The sequence below is a fragment of the Odontesthes bonariensis genome, chromosome 22, assembly GCF_027942865.1.
Source record: "Odontesthes bonariensis isolate fOdoBon6 chromosome 22, fOdoBon6.hap1, whole genome shotgun sequence".
In the NCBI taxonomy this organism is placed as follows: Eukaryota; Metazoa; Chordata; class Actinopteri; order Atheriniformes; family Atherinopsidae; genus Odontesthes; species Odontesthes bonariensis.
In genome coordinates this window covers 22,769,266-22,790,011 of record NC_134527.1, presented here as the reverse complement: position 1 = coordinate 22,790,011, position 20,746 = coordinate 22,769,266, and the positions used below count along the sequence as shown (strand labels likewise).

The following is a 20,746-nucleotide window of genomic DNA, read 5'->3' as shown; positions in this document are numbered from 1 at the left end:
AGCCTCTTCTTCCAAGACCAGTGGTTGCTCCGCTCAGCAGCCTCCGATCGTGCATCGACGGCTTGTCAGCAGGCCTGTCGTCGAACCCTGAACTCCTCGATGTTCCAATCCCAGACCTGGACCGTGAGGTCGGGTCCAGGCTGAGAGTAGACGTAATGATCGCTGTTGGAAAGTTTTTGATAACCAACCAAGTACGGCCACGGTTAACAGTTAGGCGTATTTCAAAAGAGCTGTTAGAGTTGGAAAATGGCCTTAGTATTTGAATGTTTTTTGGCACATACGACAGCAAACACTTTCATTCAGTTAGGCTCAGGATATGCGTTTTTATTCATTATTAATGAAGAGTAAATAGTTATATTATAACAAAAACTCATAATTAAAGACAAAGTCTTTGTGGAATTTACCAGAAATAGTATCATTCTTAAAACTGCAACAAAATGCCTGCATTTATTTTCTTAAACAGAACCACTTGCTTGGACCTATGCCTACATTCGGCTGTGTAATGTCCTCTGTGGCTCCTAATGGAGCTTCAGCCTCCAGCAGAGCTCATTGGAAAAGCCACAGAGGTTAGGGTGGGCGATGCCTAATTCGACCAACCTCACTCGAGGTCTTCTATCGCACTTCATCAAAAACAGAAATATTTCGAGAGTGAAATATAACAACCTTTCTAACCGACCGACACCAGACCTGCGAACTGACCTCTGTGTGGAGAACTGGTGGAGTTTCCCTTTAGACCATCGGCTATCTGTGTGTTCACGTTCACCGATAAGATGCTCCGTGCTCAGGCGCGTCTTCAGAGCGGAAGTATATCCTTTGAAATACAATCTTAAGTACACTGTTAACCTGTTAAATTGGGTTTGAACCATTCCATCATCCACTTAACAGAGGAATCGTTCATATAAGCATGCACTAAACACGGTTTCAGTATTGCCAGTGATTATATAGGACTATATATCTATGTTGTTGATCAACAACTTCCAGGAAGCAGAAGAACTGCTCCACATAATCTCCACACGGCTGATCATATCCAAACATGAGTCGGACACTTTAGAACCAACCCCCTCGTGTGGTGGTTCTTGCCGTTCGTGCTCTGCCGTCCAACGTTTGATTATAGAGTCGAATCAAATGAGAAAATTCTGAACGTGCCACTTTCTGCAGTTGGACTCGTGCTAATTTGCCTCACATAGTCTGGTTTGCCTCCTGTGGCCGGAGTAACGGCTGTATCTGCTGGCAGGCCATGTGGCATCAGCTTCTGGAACATTTCCATTGTTGTATAGTCACTTGGAAAGACAAAAGGAGAGCTTTGGAGTTCTGTCCTTCGTGTGTCCAAGGATGGGTCCGGAGAATCATCGGGGAAGATCTCCCCGGTTTCGCTGACAGTGTCCCTCTGGATCCAGTTTGAAGTCGTTTCTGGTGAATCCATCTCATCCTCTGTCGTTCTGAGAAGTGGCAACATTGATGGTAACGTCGCAGCAGGGATCACAGCTTCTTTTTCAAGTATATGAAGACTTTTTGTGTCCCATTCTTCCACAGTTAAAGTGGCAATTGCCTCAAGGAGTTCCTGAGTGAGAGATGATCAACAGTGAACAGGTTTGTTGCTTTAGAAATGGAATTAAAATGGACGGGCTTCTGAATTTTATATAACGGAACTGCACAAAATGTTCCAAATTGATTAAGGGGGATTAAAAAAAGACTGTAACATAGTTTATATTCTAACTTCTGGTACTGCCAATGACCTTCAGAAGTCGCTTATTTTGACATTCTGGGTCGATACCGCAAAGACATGGATGGGACTGAAAGGCTGATTACCAACAGGTCAGAAACCAATATTCAAAACTGGAGATTCCTTCAATCCTTTTGGAAAAATGAAAAAGAATAAGGCACTGTAACAAAACTACCCAGAAAAGCAGGGTAGTTTTCATTTAAACCAGGGAGAATTTCAATTTATGTTGATCAATCTAATTAATGGGGTTTGGATTCTTACTCTTTTATACGTTTATATGACGTTTTGATATTTTAATGACCCTGCTAAAGGTCACAAGCCTAAATACATTGGACAAACATCATTATGATATACTGTTATACTACTACCACTGTTAATGGGGTCTGGACCGCTCAATGGAAGTCATCCATTAAAGCAGAAGCTTTTGGACTTCAACATGAAGTCAGAAGTTCTTGGATTTCAAGGCGAACTCCAAGCCAGTACCTCCAGATCACCATCACCACAGTGAAGCATGGTGATGGCCACATCATGCAGTGGGGATTATTTTTGATCTGAGTCTATAAAATTCGTCTGAATTGAAGGAACGATGAATGCTGCTCGGTACAGGCAAATTTTTGAGAAGTCTTTCAGAGAATTGAGACGGGGATGACATTCACCTTAAGTCATGACAATGACCCTACGAATACTGTTGAGCAATCCTCAAGAGGTTTAGGGGGAAACGTTGAAATACTGTGCAATCACTAAGACGAATCCGGGACCAAAATCCTGTAACTGGTTGTAAAAGCAGAACGTTGCACTCACCAGCTGGCAGGGCCGGTCTAATTTCTGCAGCGCAGTGCTGTGTCCCGGGTTGGGAATGCTTGGCCACAGGGCGGCTCTTACCCTGCAGAGCGGATAGAGCCGACAGTGTTGAATGTTTAACCATGTTAGGAGTTCATAAAAGAAAAAAAAAAAACACTCTACATGAATTTTGTATTCTTATGTTCTACCTTTTTATTATTGGAGAGCCAAATATTAGCACAGTGGCCATAACTATAAAGACGAAGATGAAGCCACCGAGATTAGAGTATCCTGTGCAAAGAACAACGGGAAGAAAAGATTTCAATGTTAAATGTCAGAAACTAGTTTTTTTTTCTTTGATGACAAAACGGTTGAAAAGTTGTTGGGATGAAATAACCGTCATTATCTGTTTTAAAGACGTTTGGGATACTCCTCACTCCTGCTCCTGCAGATGTGTAACCGGACATCTGGACCTGATATACTGTGTCACTTCTGAGGTTCCCCAGTTCATAGCTGTTCCAATCTGGATCGACTGTTACATCTGCAAAGAAAGAGTCCGACTTTGCTGCAATGTATCAACAAAGGTGGTGCACCAGTTCAGCATCCATCTTTAAAATGAATGTACCTCTTTTCAGTGATACCAACTTGCTCATTCAGTTGCTAGGTTTATCACCTTTTAGATTATCTTGGAACAAATTAAGCTCATTTTAGAAATGTATCTGCAGTTTTTAAAGCAATGTTTTAAAAGTGACTCGAAGGCTTTTTCACGGTTACTGTACACTAAAAGAGAAAGAGTACACCAGTTTGCTATGCATTTATACAGTGGGCTTCATCTGGGTTGTGAAGCTAATTTTGGCAAACTAATTCCCTTCAGACTGGAACGATGAGAATTTACAGCTCACTACTAAAACCTCCTCTGAAAATCTCAGAATGACTATATCGTTCATTAACTTCTAAGGACAGAAACCAGGTGGGGAACACTGACTGTAATGCATGTGTAGGCTGAGGGGAATCTAGCAATTTAGCACTTGCTTAGCTCAAATTTTTAGTTCTCTTTTGTCAGGACTTTACATGTGAAACTATGATTTAGTTTGAGGTGGTTGATACTTACTGTTCTCTGTACTTGTCCACCTGTGGTGGTACTCGGTGTAGTAGATTATGTAACCGAGTAGGAACCCTCTGGTGTCTTCCTCTGGGACTGACGACCACTGCAGAACCACTGAATTACCCGTCACATTGTGGCTGCTGAAGTTTGAGGGCGCTCTGACAGGAGCTGTGGGGATTTCAAGACAAAAAAAAGAATGGTTTGGGTGGTAAAGTACATGTGGACCGTGATGTCGTCAAGACAGGCAACCTCTGACTTACGTCCTTCAATGAAATAAAATTGTGCAGTCCCGTAGGTGCTCTCACTGTTGTTGATATGCTTCATGTTGCAGGTTTCCTTGTCTGGTCGTGTGTGCAAAGTGATGCTGTATCTTACATAGGGCTCCAAAGGTTCTGGGTAAGTAAGAAAAGAAACACAAAAAAGTAGACCGACTGTTATGGATTACGGGCAGGATGGAGTATTGTTGCTTCTGTCAGATTACACTGCAGTTATAAAAAAAAAAAAAAAATCAAGAATTTATTGGAGCAGAGCGACAGCTGGGAAAAGCTTAAAGGGACTGAGAGTTGACTCGCAGTGATAATAAATGCGGATTTTCTGTCACAAATTCTGGCACGTTTAGCCGTCTGACGAAAGAAAATTTATACGAATGAGAACTACATCAATATACACTTACAATTGACTGTTTTTACAAAAGAAAGCTGAAAAAAGAATGGAACATTAAAGGATGCGTTCAGAGCCGAGGCCCATTTTGGTTTATACTTGAGCGAATGCAGGAGTGATTCAATCCCCAGATAATGTATCTGTGTGTGTTAGTCTGGCTTCGACCTCAATTTTGTATGATTTCAGCTGGGCCAACATGCATTTTAAAAGTTTGTTTTGTTTTTTTTGGGGGGGGAGGGTTTGTGTTAGATAAACGTGCTTTTACTGTAAGCTTTTGTACTTAGATTCAATTTGCAATGTGGCACAACATTATGAAATGACATTGAAAGCCTGAAATGCTTTAGAATTCCATGTGAAATGTCCTCAAAGGTGATGTGCTCAGAAAAGGATAGTTGAAAGTCGTGTTTCATGCTTTTTTTTTAGCAATACAGAAACCAAATCTGTGGCAAACCATTCCTTTCTCATGGAGAACACAGTGATGCCTAACAGAGTCAAGCAGCCATTATGAAATGACATCAAACAAGTTAGGAGAAGCAACTGAAAAATAGCCCGTTTAAAAATGGAGACACACTGATCTGAAACTGGTAACTGTATCATGCAAAATGGACCTTCAACTTCCTCCAATTCTGGCACCCTGGTTCTCACTCTGTTCTGAAACCTTAGTTGAACTGCAGACAACTGGAACAACCTTCAAGTTTCTTTAAATCAAATCCTTAGACTAAAAAAGTGCTTTTTCAGACCGCTGGAACTCAGGGTGATTGGAGGAAGCACCCCTTTGTGGAAACTGAGAGAGTTCTTAGAACTCTGTTTGTAGGAAAATCATTTTTCGCAGCTTGTACACAGGTCATGCACTCTCCCAATATGAGTGGGAGTGGGTTAAGAGTGATTTTTGGAACACTTCTGTGCAGCATTTGCGCCCAGCATAACAAGAAAAACATCAGCCACGGCAACGATTCTGATCCAAAGCCTGAAAAATCAAACAAACTGAAAGATGGACTGACAGTGAAGCCCAGAGTTTATATTCTACGGAGGCACAGGACTCTGACAGCCAGCACCTCAGTGTTTAAACCTGCAGAGCGAATTCAACCAGAAAGAAAAAAAAAAAAAAGGGTCTCTGAGGGTCAGGGTCTCCTCCTTGTAGTCTGTCTTGTTACATCCCTGAATGTTTCCACATAAGCTCTGAAGGAACAAACCAAACACAACGCCCGGCTGTCTGTATATGTCTATATTATACGTATTGCATTCACATTTACATTACCCTAATTTAGAACAAAATTTGACATGAACTTTGACCCACAAACACAGTCAAACACGCTCACGTGTGTTCTGGTTTCTTGAAAAACACATTCCTTTGTTGTAATAGCAGCGGAAGTGATGTGAGGAAATACATCACAGAAGTCTAGAAAAAACTCTCGGCTGTCAGTCTGGCCAGATACCATCCTGTTAATTTGGTCTCATACGAATAAATCTGAAGATCTGAAGATTTTCCCTTTCCGGCTCGTCCTTTTCAAGCAGAAACCCACAACACACCCCCAGCAAAACAAGTTAGTCCCAAATTGTTTGAAAAAAAGATCATGTGGAATAGTTACACACCTGGCAGAGAAGATAAAGTCCTGTAGTTTTGGGTGTTCTGATAAAAGGACATGTACAGTGGAGGATGACCCTTTTTCCTCCACTCCACAGAGTAGCAGACGTACGTTTTGATCAAGTCATCTTTCCAATAGATGGTAAACGATGTATTGTCTCGGACTGTCACATTCAGGTTCCCACCTCCTACGCCTGTGGATGTAAAGTTTATTTCGATCTTATAACCGCTTATTTCCATATTTTCATCCATTTTCAAACAGAAAAATAAATAACGGCTCTGCTCTGAAACAACTGGTAACTGATTCAATAAAAAAAAAATGAAAGAAGAGACGAGCGAGTACGGACCTGGCAATACCTCATGTTGCGGTATTGTGTGGCTCACGACTGGAGAGTAGCTTACATTGTTGAAAGCGCTGATGTTGAGCTGATAAGCCGAATAGGAGAGAATCAAACTGATCTCTGGCTGACAAGTGTTGATTTGCTGAAACGGGGCCTCTCCTGACACTTTCCCAACGGTCAAACTGTAGCAGTCGTACAGCTCCTTTGCAGAAAAATAGCAAACAGATTTGCTTTACTATCGTGAGACTGCGTATTGAAAATAATTCGAGGAGATGCTTTGAAGAAAAACTACCTTCCAGCTTATAGAAATCAGCCGGCAGCCTGTTTCATTTGGAATGTCAGTATATTTGAACTTGACAATGACAGGCGGCGTTGTGAGAGCTGAAAGAGGACATTATCCACCGTGAGAAACACCTCTTTTTTCAGTGACCTCTACTTAAGTAAACGCACATTATTATTAGAATAGAAGAAAGAATTCAGAAGAAATCAAGCACTTACGTGGTGGGACGGTGTAAGCTTCACTCCACGGGCACTGTGTGCATTCAACACTAGTGACACATCGCATCTGAACAATGTACACTAGAGAGGAGTTTAGATTTTCCACTCTGTGTCTGCTGCTAGATGCCACGAATGACTGCGAACAGAGCAGAAACTAATGAGTGCCTGGAGATGCATCCAAAGCCAGATTATTCATGCAATCAGCGGATTCAATTGAAATCCGCAGGAAAGAAACAGTGAAGGATCATTTCATAGAGCAAAAACACAAACAGATGTGATTTAAACAAATTCAAAGCTTAAATTAAAGACATTTTAGGCTTCAATAATAGCCTCCTAAGCACATTTATTGTTGGATTATAAATCATGCAGAAGCTCTGCCTGTTTAGTTGTTATACGCTTCGACTTTGGGATAGTTAAACAGCACCACAAACAATGAGTTGATCAGACCTATTAGCAGTTATTCTGTGCACTGACATACAAATGGATGGGCTTTGTTTCAGCTGCAACATCCACAGTGAGAACAGTGCATAGTTAGATGATTAAACCCTTTATTATACATTTATAAGCAGTTCACTATATTTAACCAGGTTATATATGTGCAAGTGTGGTCAAATTTGAACAAAAAAGTCCAAATTAACAGAGTGTTTGAAAGCACATAACCAGAATGTGACAGTGCTGCATATTTCACTATAAAGGGTTTATTAGCTGAATATTTTATAATCTAACAGGGAATGTATGTATGATTTATTATTTATGTGCAATTTCATTAATACTTCTCACATGTTATTAAGCATCTTGTAAAGACTTCTAACAGTCTTTTTGCCAGTTAACTAAAGCCTATTATAAGGACTTTTATCTCTTTATGATGAGCTTTATGATGCACATATTAGCACCATAACTTCAGACACGCTGACCTGTGACTCCACTACTCAGGTGAGGGCTCACATTACCATCATTACTATTTCTACTATTACTATCAGTAGAAAGCCACGCACGCTGACCTCGTTCCACAAGGGGCTGCCCAGTGCTTTATATCTCACAATGAAGTTGTGGATGTACTTTCTGTCCTCCTCTGGCCATCCCACGTTCACATGTAGTCCTCCAGAGTGGCGACTGAGGGACGCAGAATTTGGAGGACCGCAACGCACTGAAAAGTTCCAAAAAAAACCCCAAAAAACTGAATCCCCCGTATTCAGATCTGTTGGAAATTTGTTATGGAAGGAGAAGTCAAATGATATTTTCTGGACTTACGAAGGCTCTCTGGTGAAGCTTCCAAAATTGCTTTTGTGCACTTTGTTCGACCAGTGTTTTCAAAAACCTCCACGGTCATTTTGACTTTAAGAAACAACGTGATTGTTTCATAGAAGTCAGTGATGTTGTAGTAAACTTGGCATCGCTTTCTGGGTGGGTGAAAAAGAAGAGGTTAACGTTGAAAATCACCATAGAAGTATGGACTATGGTCCATAGAGAGCATAAGAGAGCAACCTTGTGCTGCCTACCCTTGTTGTCTTTTTATTAGTGTGTATTTCTTCTCTGATGTGTCGATTCCAGGTTTCCACGTGCAGTTTTTAAGGCCGCGTGATTTATATTTACCAAAACAGTCTAAATCGTGGACTCCATCTGTAAAGGCATCAAAGGTGCGAAGAAAAAGAACGTATTGCTTCCTCAAAATTTGCGAATAAGGGTGGTGATTCAGTGCAGGGTGATTCAGTGCAGGGTGATTCAGTGCAGGATGATTCAGATGCGTTTTCGTTACCTGGGTGAATCCCACAGTGCAGATAATCGGCAGAAATGTTCTTTGCCTTGCAACTCACTGGAACATAAAGTTGTGTGTGAAAGCAGGTCAATGGGCACATGAAATGTGTCATTATTACAAGAACTCACACACTTTGGAAAAACCCAGCTTGATCTCCCTTATTTGTTATCTTATGGTAGTTTTTCATGAAGCTTGTATGTTTTTGGAGAAAAAGCTCCTTCGTTAAGATATTCCTATTGCTTATACAAGATATAAGTAGTAAAAAGATGATGAATAAGGTGAAACGTTGTGACATAAAGTGGCGTAATCCTACCTCCCTTAGCTCGAGCATGTGAGGAGAATGCAGAATGGAAGGCAAGCAGCAGACCTTGAACAATATTAAGAGTTGAGTGCAATGTGAAAAGGCTTTTCATATGTTCCAAAAACAAAGAAAAGATCCACAAAATGCACCACGAATAACCCAAAATGAACATCTGTCAAATGAAAAAGGGAAAAAGTCATTAACAGATGTCCTACCGAGGAGGAGAAGTGATGAGTGGCCACTCAATGAGCAGGATTTGGAGCATAAAAAAGAATCCATCTGAACTCCACAGCTCAACGTGCTGCCTGCGGCTGCCTGGCAGACTGAAACTAAGACGATGTGTTGGAGGCAGTCTCACACCCACAACGTGCTGCCACTCACAGTCATGCTGCAGAGTAGCTGCTCTTCTGAGACTGAACAAGAAGGAAATATTTGGTGGAGTGTCACCTGAAATGTGGAGGGGCGGAGAACTGCTTCAGTTCTCAAGACTCAGACTGACAAAACCACCTAATTTGTACGGTACTTCTTCTTTCCACAAATAGATCTCAGCAGAAGGGGCCGCGCTTCTGCACATTACACATTCACTGTCATCTGCATGAGGCACCGAACAAGCAGATGACTGTGAAGTTTCTATGCACATGTCCCAAGGAATGTTTTATTTTGTATAGTTACTGAAAACTTCTTCCTGAAGTTAGTGAAATGCTCACTGTGACTCAGAGTGGGAACACAAATGACTTTCTCACTCGTTATCTCAGGAGCTCTTCACGCTCATTTTGCTTTCAAAGAACTGAACGCAGTTTCCCTGTGAAGATCACAAAATTGTATTATATGTTTTTTTCCAGTCTAAGTCAGCGGAGAGCTTCTGATCAGAGTTTACGAACTTGTTATTTAGATTAACGAGCAGTTTTGAGCAGTTTTGCACAGTAAAAATGAATTCAACTTTGCAATTCCTGGAAAGAAAATGACGTAAGTGCGCTGATTATCTCCCGTCTGATGTGGTCATTAGGCCAATGGCTTATTTGGTAAAGCTGTGTATGTTTTTGTGTCGTGTCAGAAAAGCATCTGTGAACAGTGTAAGTTGAAGAGGTAAATGCAAAAGTCTGATCTGAAAAATGTATTCAAATTTGTCACGCTAGACCCCAGGTCATTGGCCTGTTGTGGAAGCATTTTTGGGCAATAAAGCTTTAAATATTTGAAACTACAAAGATCAAAGATAAATGCAACAGTTGCACCTCCAAACTGGCTGTGTTAATTCAATTTAAGTTCAATTTTCAGTTTATTTACATGATCACATAATAATTATGTGACTTAGTTGCTGAATTCAATTTTTCAATTAATTTTTATTTATATAGCGCCAAATACAACAAATGTCTTCTCAAGGCACTTAGATAATAAAGTCCAATTCAAGCCAATTGGAATTCAATTCATTGTAATCATAATTATTCATAAAATAATCCAATTTGTTCATATAGAGCCAATTCAAAAACAATTTCCTAGCTAAGAAAACCAACAGATTGCACTGAAAACTTTTTCTTTTTCGGTCCAATCTCCCGGCCTGAGCGTGCCTGAGGCGACTGTGGAGAGAAACGACTCCCTTTTAACAGGAAGAAACCTCTGGCAGAACCAGACTCGGGAAGGGTGGCCATCCGCCTCGACCAGCTGGGGTTTGAGAAGACAGAAAGGGGGGGAGGGGGCTGCCGCGGCACTGTAACACCATTCAAAGAATATCTGTTGGAACAGGGAAACACGAGTTAATGACCACAATAGTATCACACATACATAAAGAGAGTAAAGTGAGGAAAGGTGTGTCAGATGAGGCCCCCCAGCAGTCTAGGCCTATAGCAGCTTAACTATGGGATGTTTCAGGATCACCTGAGCCATCCCTAACTATAAGCTTTATCAAAAAGGAAAGTTTTAAGCCTGGTCTTAAAAGTGGAAAGGGTGTCTGCTTCCCGGACATTTACTGGCAGCTTATTCCACAAGAGAGGGGCCTGATAACTGAAGGCTCTGCCTCCCATTCTACTTTTAGAAACTCTGGGAACCTCAAGTAAACCTGCAGTTTGGGAACAAAGTGCTCTGTTAGGAAAATATCTTATAATGAGATCTTTAAGATATGATGGAGCTCGGTCATTAAGAGCTTTATATGTAAGGAGAAGAATCTTAAATTCTATTCTGAATTTAACAGGGAGCCAATGAAGAGAAGCTAAAACTGGAGAAATATGATCTCTCCTGTTAGTTCTCATCAAAACTCTGGCTGCAGCATTTTGGATCAGCTGAAGGCTTTTCAGAGAATATGTGGGACAGCCCATAAATAAAGAATTACAGTAGTCCAATCTTGAAGTAACAAATGCATGGACTTTTGCTCAAGGAACTACCTGGTGCCTGATCCCCCTGGCCTGTTTGATGGCCACGTCTGGCCCATGTATTTGAAACACAAGAACACAGAAGCAGCCAAAACAAACCAAACAGCAAATAATATTGACACACATTTTGTTATTTAATTTAATAAAAAAAATATATACTTTTAAATCAGCTCAAATACATATTGCAGAACATTTCTCAGACGTGAGCGGATCTGCAGAATAATAAGTAATAATAGTGATGGTTAACCTCATGTAAATAAACCAGTAAACCAACAACATTCATGCAGAATTAATCAAGTAGTTCAGTTGTATGTTTTGCCATATTTTTCGCTGGTATCCTCTGAAACTGCAAATTATTTTGTGCCAAGAAAGTAAAGAAGTCTTTTTTTATATATATCTGAAATTACAGGACACATCTTCAGGGAAGTTGTTGCGTACTATTATGGAAGTTACCCAGCTGACTGCGTGACACTGCTTGGTGCAGTCAGGTTTGTGTAAGGCTGGTGTCTCGCTGTTGGATTATTACTTAAACACCAAGGCTGTAATGAGTTGCACTTTCCCATGAACAGTTGGTGTATTCTGAGAGTATCGATTTTTCTGATGCATTCCAGAAGTGAGACCCATTGAAAATAACTCACCTCTCCTCCCTCTCTCAGACGCAGGCACCGGACAGTTTCCTGGAATTCATTGTCTTCTTGGACTTTCCTGTTGCATAAATAACCCAGTTACACTTTTAACAGTCTGTGTTGGGTCCACATGTCGTTGCCGCTTCTGGTTCTGGCATAAATACCCAAAAACCTTTTGTTGTAACTTTATCAATCCGCTCAGTAATGAAAAGACACTTTTGAGTGGGTTTTTTTTGCACTTATGTCCAATTTGTGTGGTATAAAAAGAGAGCAGTTTTCATGAAGGACTGATATGTGTTGGTGAATGAGTGCCAGTCACTGTGTCAGACCTCTGACTCATAAAGTTACCCTCTTTTCTGACATTTTAAAAGGTCGATGAAGTCATGTCAGTCAAGCAGCTATAAGTAACTTATGAAATATGGAACTTTCACTGAAAGTCGGAGCCTCAAAGAGCTAGTGATGATTTAAAACCTGTTTCGTTTTGACTCAACACGAATAATATTTTTAAATGGATATTAAAGGCCTCTCTACTCAAATTATTTTAGCGATCTCTGTTTAATCAATGAATGATAAAGTGGGTACAGATGAACAACAACACAAGGACATTTTTAGCATTTTTAATCATCTTTTCCAGAAAACTAAGAATTTTTTGACAACTTTTCCATAAAAAAAGTATTCCTTCATGTACATGATGTTTTAGGGTTGTCTTACATGTTCTGTTCATTTCAAATCCACCTACAACATTTCAACTAGTAAAGCTGCTCTCATTCACAAACTTCTTTTGTTTTTGTTGTCAAGTGTAGAATTAAGTCAGAAAGTCAGACTTAAAAGAGAATAGTCGAAACCAGTGATGCAGACGCGGTCCATGTGAAAGCGCTGTGCTGCTCTGCTCTGCTCTAATAAAGTCCTGATTTTACAAGCACAGCATCATCTGACAAAAATCATCATTTCGGGTAAACCTGTGCACTTACTGCTGCCGCCTGCTAAAGCTCACCCACTCATCACAGGAATCTGTCAGTATCCTGTTAAAAGTATTTCTTATAATATAATTATCTTGTAAGTATCAGGTCTGCTCTTCTCAAGTGATTTGCCATCCATTAGCTACCTGTCCATTGGCCTGCAGTGTCTGCAGAATATCTTGAACATTATCTCTCTCTGAGCAATGTTGACAATTCTAGTTTCTACGAAGCAAAGCCTAGGTTTGTCTTGAAAAGTCACTAGATTGCACCTCTACCGCAATGCTTCACAGTTGACCAACACATCTGATGTATCTATTGCCTTAGAATTATTTGATTCATGTGTCAAGAGCAAATCATTTGCAGCAGGCCTTGTCTTTATCCTTATTCTCATCAGCAAACTTTACATCTGCTCAAATGTTCTTTTCAGGCACTTTCTTGACGCAGCTCAAATATGTGAGATATAACACCAGCAGCTGCGTGAGCAACCTGCAGATCCTATGATGAAGGTCTGAGGTTCTTAGCAGTTGTTCGACGTATTCTTAAAAGTCTTCAGACATGTCAGGGGGCTGACTGTAACAGTAGGAACTGCATTATTGAGTCACGAGTTCTTCGGCGTTGCCTGGTGGAGATTTGTCCCTTCAGTTACATTTGCTTGTTTTTATCTTTGATATGTAATTTTAGGTACTACTTCTCTCTTAATCGGGCAAAGTGAGGGTTTTGCAAGTACTACAAGTGCATGTACGTGTTGGAAAGGCTCCGAAAAACTGCTTTGTGCCTTTTTTTTGCTGCAAGTTCCTCCTTCTGTGCTGAACTCTGAAAACACAGGAAGCTCACTTCACACCTCACTGACTTAAGCCATGATAATGTCATAAAGGCTGTTTGTCGCGATCTTAATCTTAACGTTGTACTCGAGCACTCTACCATCTACAGTGCAAAGTGTGCTGCTGCTGTGTGAGGCCCATGCTTCCAAGTCAGGGTGCGCTGAAGTCGGAAGGGTGACAGGAGTTAGCCTAAAGCTGTCAAAAAAAACAAAAACAGCTGGCAACAAACTTTTTGCCTAATCTAAAATTAGGAAACAATGCTCAAAAATCTTCACAGAGAGTACATTTCCGCTAAACAACTTTGTACCTACTCATGTTTTTTTCGAACGTAAATTTCCCCACCTTAACTCTTATCATCCTTATGATCAGCAATGTGCCGTAGCGCACTTGTGGGCAATGAGAGTTGAAATGCTATGTGTGGGTTTCCATCTTGGTGCTTTGCTTTGATCTGAATCCCCTTGAGCTTTTGTTGTTTGACTTTAAAGGGCCCCACCAATGAGTACAAGCTTTTCTAGATCGTCCACACGGTTAGATGGCATTTGTGCAGGATTCTTAAAAATATTTTGTGTTGAAATGTATCTGGATAACTCCCCATCATTCTGCATTTTGGATTGTGGCGCCACTATTTTCTCTTTATTTAATTAGAATTATTGTGAATTCAATGGTTGATTTTCATCTTCATATCATGGTATTTCATACCCAGGCTCCGCCCTCGCAGTGACGCAACACCTTCGGCTCTGCTACACTTACTCAGGCAAACTGCTCATTCAGGTGGATTCGAGTTCCCGAAAAAATGGGAACTCCACCCACTTTGTCGGGAGGCAATCAACTTTGAGCAGCGCCAACGGCCTAGGGTAGAGGCGTGTTCAAGGTAGTGACGTGGTTGAACTGCCACTCAACCCATGGATTGTACACGGAAGCACTTCATTCAATATCAACATGGAGCAGCGTCAAGCTTTTGACACTGCTGTAGATGCTGTAATGAAAGTGTTCGACGGGAGATTCTCGTTAAAAATCGAGCAAAGAACAGCCCTTGAATCGTTTCTTGACAGGAAAGACGTTTTCGCCTGGCTTGCTCCCTACTGGCTTTGGTAAGAATTTAATCTACCAGTTAGCCCCGCTGGTAGCTAAATCATACGTCAGAGGAAAGAGTGGTGTGATTGGCTTAAGCTTATGCACAGCCTTTTCTGGCCACAACCAGTAGCAACCCGAGGGAGGCGGGTTGACCAGGCCATTTCGAATCGTATTCGTTATGGTCTTGGTCAGACCAGAATCTCGAAGAGATTTGAAAGTCTATGTTAATCAGGCTAGGTATTTCACATCCCAGGGTCGGGAATTACCAGTTAAAAAGAGTAGTTTGACAAACAAGCCCTATCCAGGACAGTGTTCCTCACCTCTGCTCTTTGAGGACCATTACATTACATTATATTACGGTCATTTTGCAGATGCTTTTATCCAAAGCGACTTACAATAAGTGTGTTCAACATCGGTAGGCAAAAGGACTTCAGGTCACAAGAAATCATAAGTGCATTTCCTGCTAGAGTAAGTGCAATAAGTTATAGACAATTTAGAAAACAAAGACAATTTAGGAAACAAATAAGTGCGTGGGAAGCTGGGACGAAACAGGTGATGTCCTAAGAGGGCGGATCTGGGTAGTGTTTCCTGAAGAGATGGGTTTTCAGACCACATGTGTTCCTGCGTCAACATACCTGTCTCACATTGATGGGTCATTTACTGACTTGTGCAGGACATGAGAACAAGCTGGCTGAGAAGAGCCTTTTTGTATGTGTTGGAACAGGGAAACATCTAAAACATGCCGGGCAGTGTCCCCCCCCCCCCCCCCCCGGATGGTGGAATGGATTGAAGGCAATGTCTGTTGTCAAAGGAGTTAGAACCTGTAAAGTGGTTGTATGTATCTCAGATAAGTTTGGGATTTAAAAAGCAGCAGCAACCCAGTAAGAGGCTTCATCCCAACTTCACATGCTTCATGTTACAGAATGATGAAAGAAAATTGTTACAGCTCTCTTGTTGGGACCATGTTTCCTGTCACTCAGCCAGGTGCGGCAGCTCTTTAAGCTCTGCTCGAACTTTCTTTTAACTGCCGACTCATTTGCATCTCTAGACTTGAGTATGTGTTGGTTTGAAACCATCATCTTTTCCTCTACTTCATCGAAAGAAGTTACTAGAAAAAAAGAAAAAACGAATAGATCTGATTTGTAAATTGTTGTTTTATTGTTATAGCTGAATGAACGTCCTCCAAGAGTGCTGATTCCAGTGCTTGTTGGTAGGTGAATTCAGGTCTGCAGGTAAGCTCACAGAGTAAGAGACAGGTCTTTGAGGGAGAGAATCAGAGAGGCAACTTGTTTTGCAGATTGAGAGAATAATGTTACTTCAGAGTTAGAGGTCTGGACTGAACAGATGCTCACTGATCACTGAGCATGGCACAACGTGACGGCCCCTTCTGAGGTTAAGCTTAGAAACTGGTGAAGAGCAAACAACATACAACTGCTGGGAAGATGACTGGTGAGCTGAGTGAGTAATCAGCATCCCACACACAACCAGCACCACCAAGGGAAAAGCACAGACAGACAGGGGAAAAACAAATACAGAAAACAGGAAAACGGGTAAAAAACACAAAAGGAATGTATAAGTAATTTTACTGTGAAATTCTTAACATCAAACTGTTTTGATGAATCATTGATAGAACAGTGTTTGGAAGCATGAGGTGTCACTGTCTGTGTGGATGTTTCTTAAAAATCCCTATTTTAGCTGAAACTGCAAAGACTCAGATACCACCACTCAGAGGAGGCCAGGATCAGCTCTATAATAATAAGGATTCTAGAATGGAAACAGTTTTTATTTGGATTCATACATACTGAAATGTCAGAGTTTACATGACAACACACAGAAGCACATTGTTAGCAGCTCTTTTCGGTGGCAACAGTAAACAGTACCCTCCTGTGGACTGACTTGTAACACATGCAATGAGGGAGATAAAGAAGTCCGCAACCGATGCTGAGAATTCAAGATGGTGAAGCTTTGTTTAAAGTTTAGTAAGACAGATTTGAAAGCATTTCCATGAATCCATCTTCACAAAAAGCAACAGTCATTCTAAGAATTGTAGTTCATTTCTGAAGTGTTTCTGTGGGGCCCCTATTTGAAAATGACTCGATTAATACTGCTCAGTTAAGACTTTCAGGGAATTGAAGTGTTCATCACTTGTTGAACACTTGTTCATTTAATTTTCTTTTCTTTTCCTTTGGTGGTATTATCTTTCCATTTGTACACATCATGATGCATGGACAAATGATATTTGCAACAGACATTTTTAGCCTTTCAAAGTCACCCGCATGCTTGAAAGCACTATGGAAAGAATCCACTTTGTGCTGTTTGCAAAGTCATTTCTGTCTATGATGGGGAGGATATCATAAAAGAAAGTATGATTCACTAACAGACATTCCTATCATTGATTTTGCAGCTGATGAGATCAGCTGCAAAAAAAATATTTCCATTCGCAAACCTTCTAACCAAAGAGAATAACTACTCAACAATGCCAGACCACAAAAAGGGAAATGAGCATTTCATAGTACTACTGTTTTGTAGATTTACTGTTTTTTACCATGTTAGTTTAATATACTGGCATGCTCACACTAGAATAAAACTCAATGTCAAATTTTTGCAGGTATGTGGCAATAAACCAACTGGAATGTACCCATATGATTGAGATGGTGGTGCTGCATTGTAAATTGGGAGCATCACAACAGTCAGAAGTATCTATCTCACTGGGAACTCGCATGTTTGAACCCCCAAAATATTATTGGCAGAAACTGGCAGACTTGAGCAGATGTTGTCAGACTGTATACAAACCCCATTCCAAAAAAGCCGGGATGTCAAATAAAAACAGAATGCAATCTCAAAAACCAGTATTTTCACCATTGAACATAGAAAACGTAGGAAATGTTGAAAATGAGATATTTTACTATTTCATGAAAAATATTAGCTCATCTTGAATTTGATGGCAGCAACACGTCTAAAAAGTAGATGGAACGGGAACAACAAAAGTCTGGGAAATTAAGTGCTACAATAACAAAATGGCTGGAGGAACATGTTGCAACTAACTGGGTTCATTGGCAACAGTTCGGTAACATGACTGGGTACAGAATGAGCACCTTAGAGAGGCAGAGACTTTCAGAAGTAAAGACTAGTTCAGCAACCTGAAAAAACAAACAAAACCCAAATTATTTCAGAAAGTTATTTCAGAATAACGTTCCTTAATGCAGAATTGCAAAGACTTTTAGTATTCTATCATCCTCAGTACATAATATCATCAAAAGATTCAGAGAATCTGGAGGCATCTCTGTCAGCAAGGGACAGAGCTTAGAATCAGTATTGGATACCTGTGATCTTCAGGCACTCAGGCAGCACTGCATTAAAAACACATGATTCTGTCATGGAAATCACTGCATGGGCTCAGGATCGCTTCCAGAAATACTTGTCCGTGAACGCAGTTCCACAAATGCAGGTTAGAGCTCCATCATGCAGAGAAGAAGCCACATGGGAACATAATTACCCAACACCACCATCTTTTCTGAGCCAAAGTTCAGTCAAAATGAACTGAGGAAAAGTGGAAAATGGTTCTGTGGTCAGAAGAATTCATTTGAAATTATTTTTGGAAATCATGGACACCTTGTTCTCCAGACTAAGGAGTAGAGGGACCATCCGACTTGCTTTCCGGCAGTTCAAGAGACTGCATCTTAGATGGTATGGTATGGTATGGTATGGTATGGTATGGTATGGTATGGTATGGTATGGTATGGTATGGTATGGTATGGTATGGTCTGGTCTGGTATGGTATCAGGGCTGGACTGGGGAAATTTTTCAGGCCGGGCATTTTTAACCAAGACCAGGCCACCACCAGGTATTGAAGGGGAAAAAATTAAGTGCGCTGTGATAGCATGTTTTTTTTTTTGGTCCCTTAAACCACTGTTTTCCAACTGCTTTTGACGTGCGTACCCCTTAAGCCTTTTTGTCATACTTCACTCATGCTCCATGTGACTATGCTGCACACATTTGTTAATTTTTCCACACACCCCCTGCAGTGTGCTTGCGTACCTCTGGTGGTATACGTACCCCTAACCTCTTGTTGGGAATCACTGCCTTAAACGATCAATGTGCACCAGGAGACACAAACATTTTTAACACTATGAGAAGCATTATGAAAAGTTCTCCCAAAATACTGTTATCATAGGCTTATCAAAATTATGATCTATTGACCGTAGGTCACATTACTTTTAAGACGTGTCATTTCTTTCAGCCTTGTTACTTAAATTTAAGTTAAGGAATTATATCTAAAGATTAATTAATTAATTTTAGTTCATATAATTATAATAAACGTAATACTGTAGGCTAAACTACAGTAAACATATCCGATATTTTCAGGCATTTCGCAGCATCTGCCTGAAGGGCTGCTTTCTTTTGATCCCTGGCTCTTTCAGCGCCACTCTTCCTTTTCTTCCCATTAACATCCATATTGCCCGCTATCGCTCTGCCTGGCACTACCAACCTACCAACCGAGGACGAGATGGAGGGGTAGGCCTAACTGGCCTGCCCTGCCCCTCACCTCATTGGCCCAGGCTTCAATCAATCATGACTAAAGGGCCGATCTACCAGTTTATGCACCAATAGGAGGGTTTATATGCCGTTATCCACATATTGCGTTATGTTTTAAATCTTTATTATATTATATTTCGTAACAAAAAAAAAAGCGCAGGCCAGTAAGTCATCAGGCCAGCGGGCAAATGCCCGGTATGCCTCACTATGGTTGGTATGGTATGGACATCTTGAAAGGCACCTTTAATGCTGAACGGTACATACAGGTTTCAGAGCAACATATTTACATTTTACACAGTGTCCCAACTTTTAAAAAAAAGGGGGGTTGCAAATCCACCATAAACCTGTGTGTCTTTTTTCCAGAGGCCTTGCATATTTCAGCAAAACTATGCCAAACCACATACTGCATCTGTTACAACAGTGGAAGAGTCTGTTTGCTGGACTGGCCTGTCCCAGCAGTCCAGACCTTTCATCAATTGAAACCACATGAAACCCAAAATATGACAAAGAGGAGCCAGGACTGTTGAGCAGCTAGAATCCTCTACCTCCCAAAGGTCCAGCAATGTTTACAGACCGTTTTGAAAAGTAGAAGGGATGCAACACAGGAGGAAACATGGGCCCTGCTCCAACATTTTTGAGGAGTGTTGTTGCCATCAAATTTAAAACAAGCTAATATTATTCATGAAGTAGTAAAATGGCCGATACTAAATATTTGACATGTATTTCATGTTCTATCATAAAAAAGGTAATAGTTTGGGAAATTTGCTAATCATTTGACACAACCTTCCAAACTTTTTGGATTAGAGGTTGTAAATGGGTTCATCCTGATGGCACTGTTGTTGGGTTGTTAACTGTGTGTGGAGATCAGGTATAACAGTAATACTGGGAGTCTGCGGGGTTTAATGTGAGCCTGCTCTCGTTCAGTGTGGTTCACTATAGTTAAAGCATGGATGTGACAGTCTTTGATTTTAAGATTTACTTTGTGCCTGTCTTCAGTAAGTGTGACACTATGATAGAAATACACCCATTACAGCACCTGTTAATCATGGAAGTAAGGATCTAAATTAAAATTCTGTACAAGTTCTGCATCATTAATAGACAATGTATAATAAAATTGTGTGTGCAACACAATCTCACAATGTCCTTTAAAGCTGCGGTCAGTAACTTTTTTTTAGTCATATTAGCTTGAACTGTCATGGGATTCTGGAATCAGAATCAGAATCAGAATCAGAATAACTTTATTAATCCCTTGCGGGAAATTCTTTTGTTGCAGTGCTCTTATTTACAGGAAAATAAAGATTAATAAGAATAAGATAGGGAAAAAAATAAAATAAAAATAAAATAAGAATAAAAATATCGATATGTACAAAAATAGAATAAACAATAAACAGTATTTACAATGCTACTCAGTAGCTAATTATTATTGTTATGACCGGGTTATTGCACATGGTGAAGTGATGTCAGAGACTGGAATTATACAGTTTGATGGCCACAGGCAGGAATGACTTCCTGTGGCGCTCTGTGGTGCAGCGTGGTGCAATCAGTCTCTGGCTGAAGGTGCTTCTCTGGCTGACCAACACATTATGAAGAGGATATTAACCCCTTCAGACCTGCATTT

At 40.6% G+C, this 20,746-nt stretch overlaps 1 protein-coding gene across 1 annotated transcript; it reads right to left on the bottom strand.

The window, feature by feature from the left end:
• Positions 1-411: 411 nt before the first annotated feature.
• LOC142372503 (leukemia inhibitory factor receptor) lies at positions 412-9,079 on the bottom strand. The gene is made up of 15 exons (XM_075455436.1): positions 8,762-9,079; positions 8,449-8,505; positions 8,192-8,312; positions 7,944-8,092; positions 7,694-7,839; positions 6,693-6,828; positions 6,487-6,575; positions 6,201-6,396; positions 5,862-6,047; positions 3,869-4,000; positions 3,615-3,776; positions 2,901-3,044; positions 2,713-2,794; positions 2,525-2,606; positions 412-1,561 (listed from the first exon to the last, which is right to left on the bottom strand). Exons 1-15 carry the CDS (start codon positions 8,919-8,921, stop codon positions 1,109-1,111), a joined length of 2,295 nt encoding a protein of 764 aa, XP_075311551.1. The 5' UTR covers positions 8,922-9,079; the 3' UTR covers positions 412-1,108.
• Positions 9,080-20,746: the final 11,667 nt, after the last annotated feature.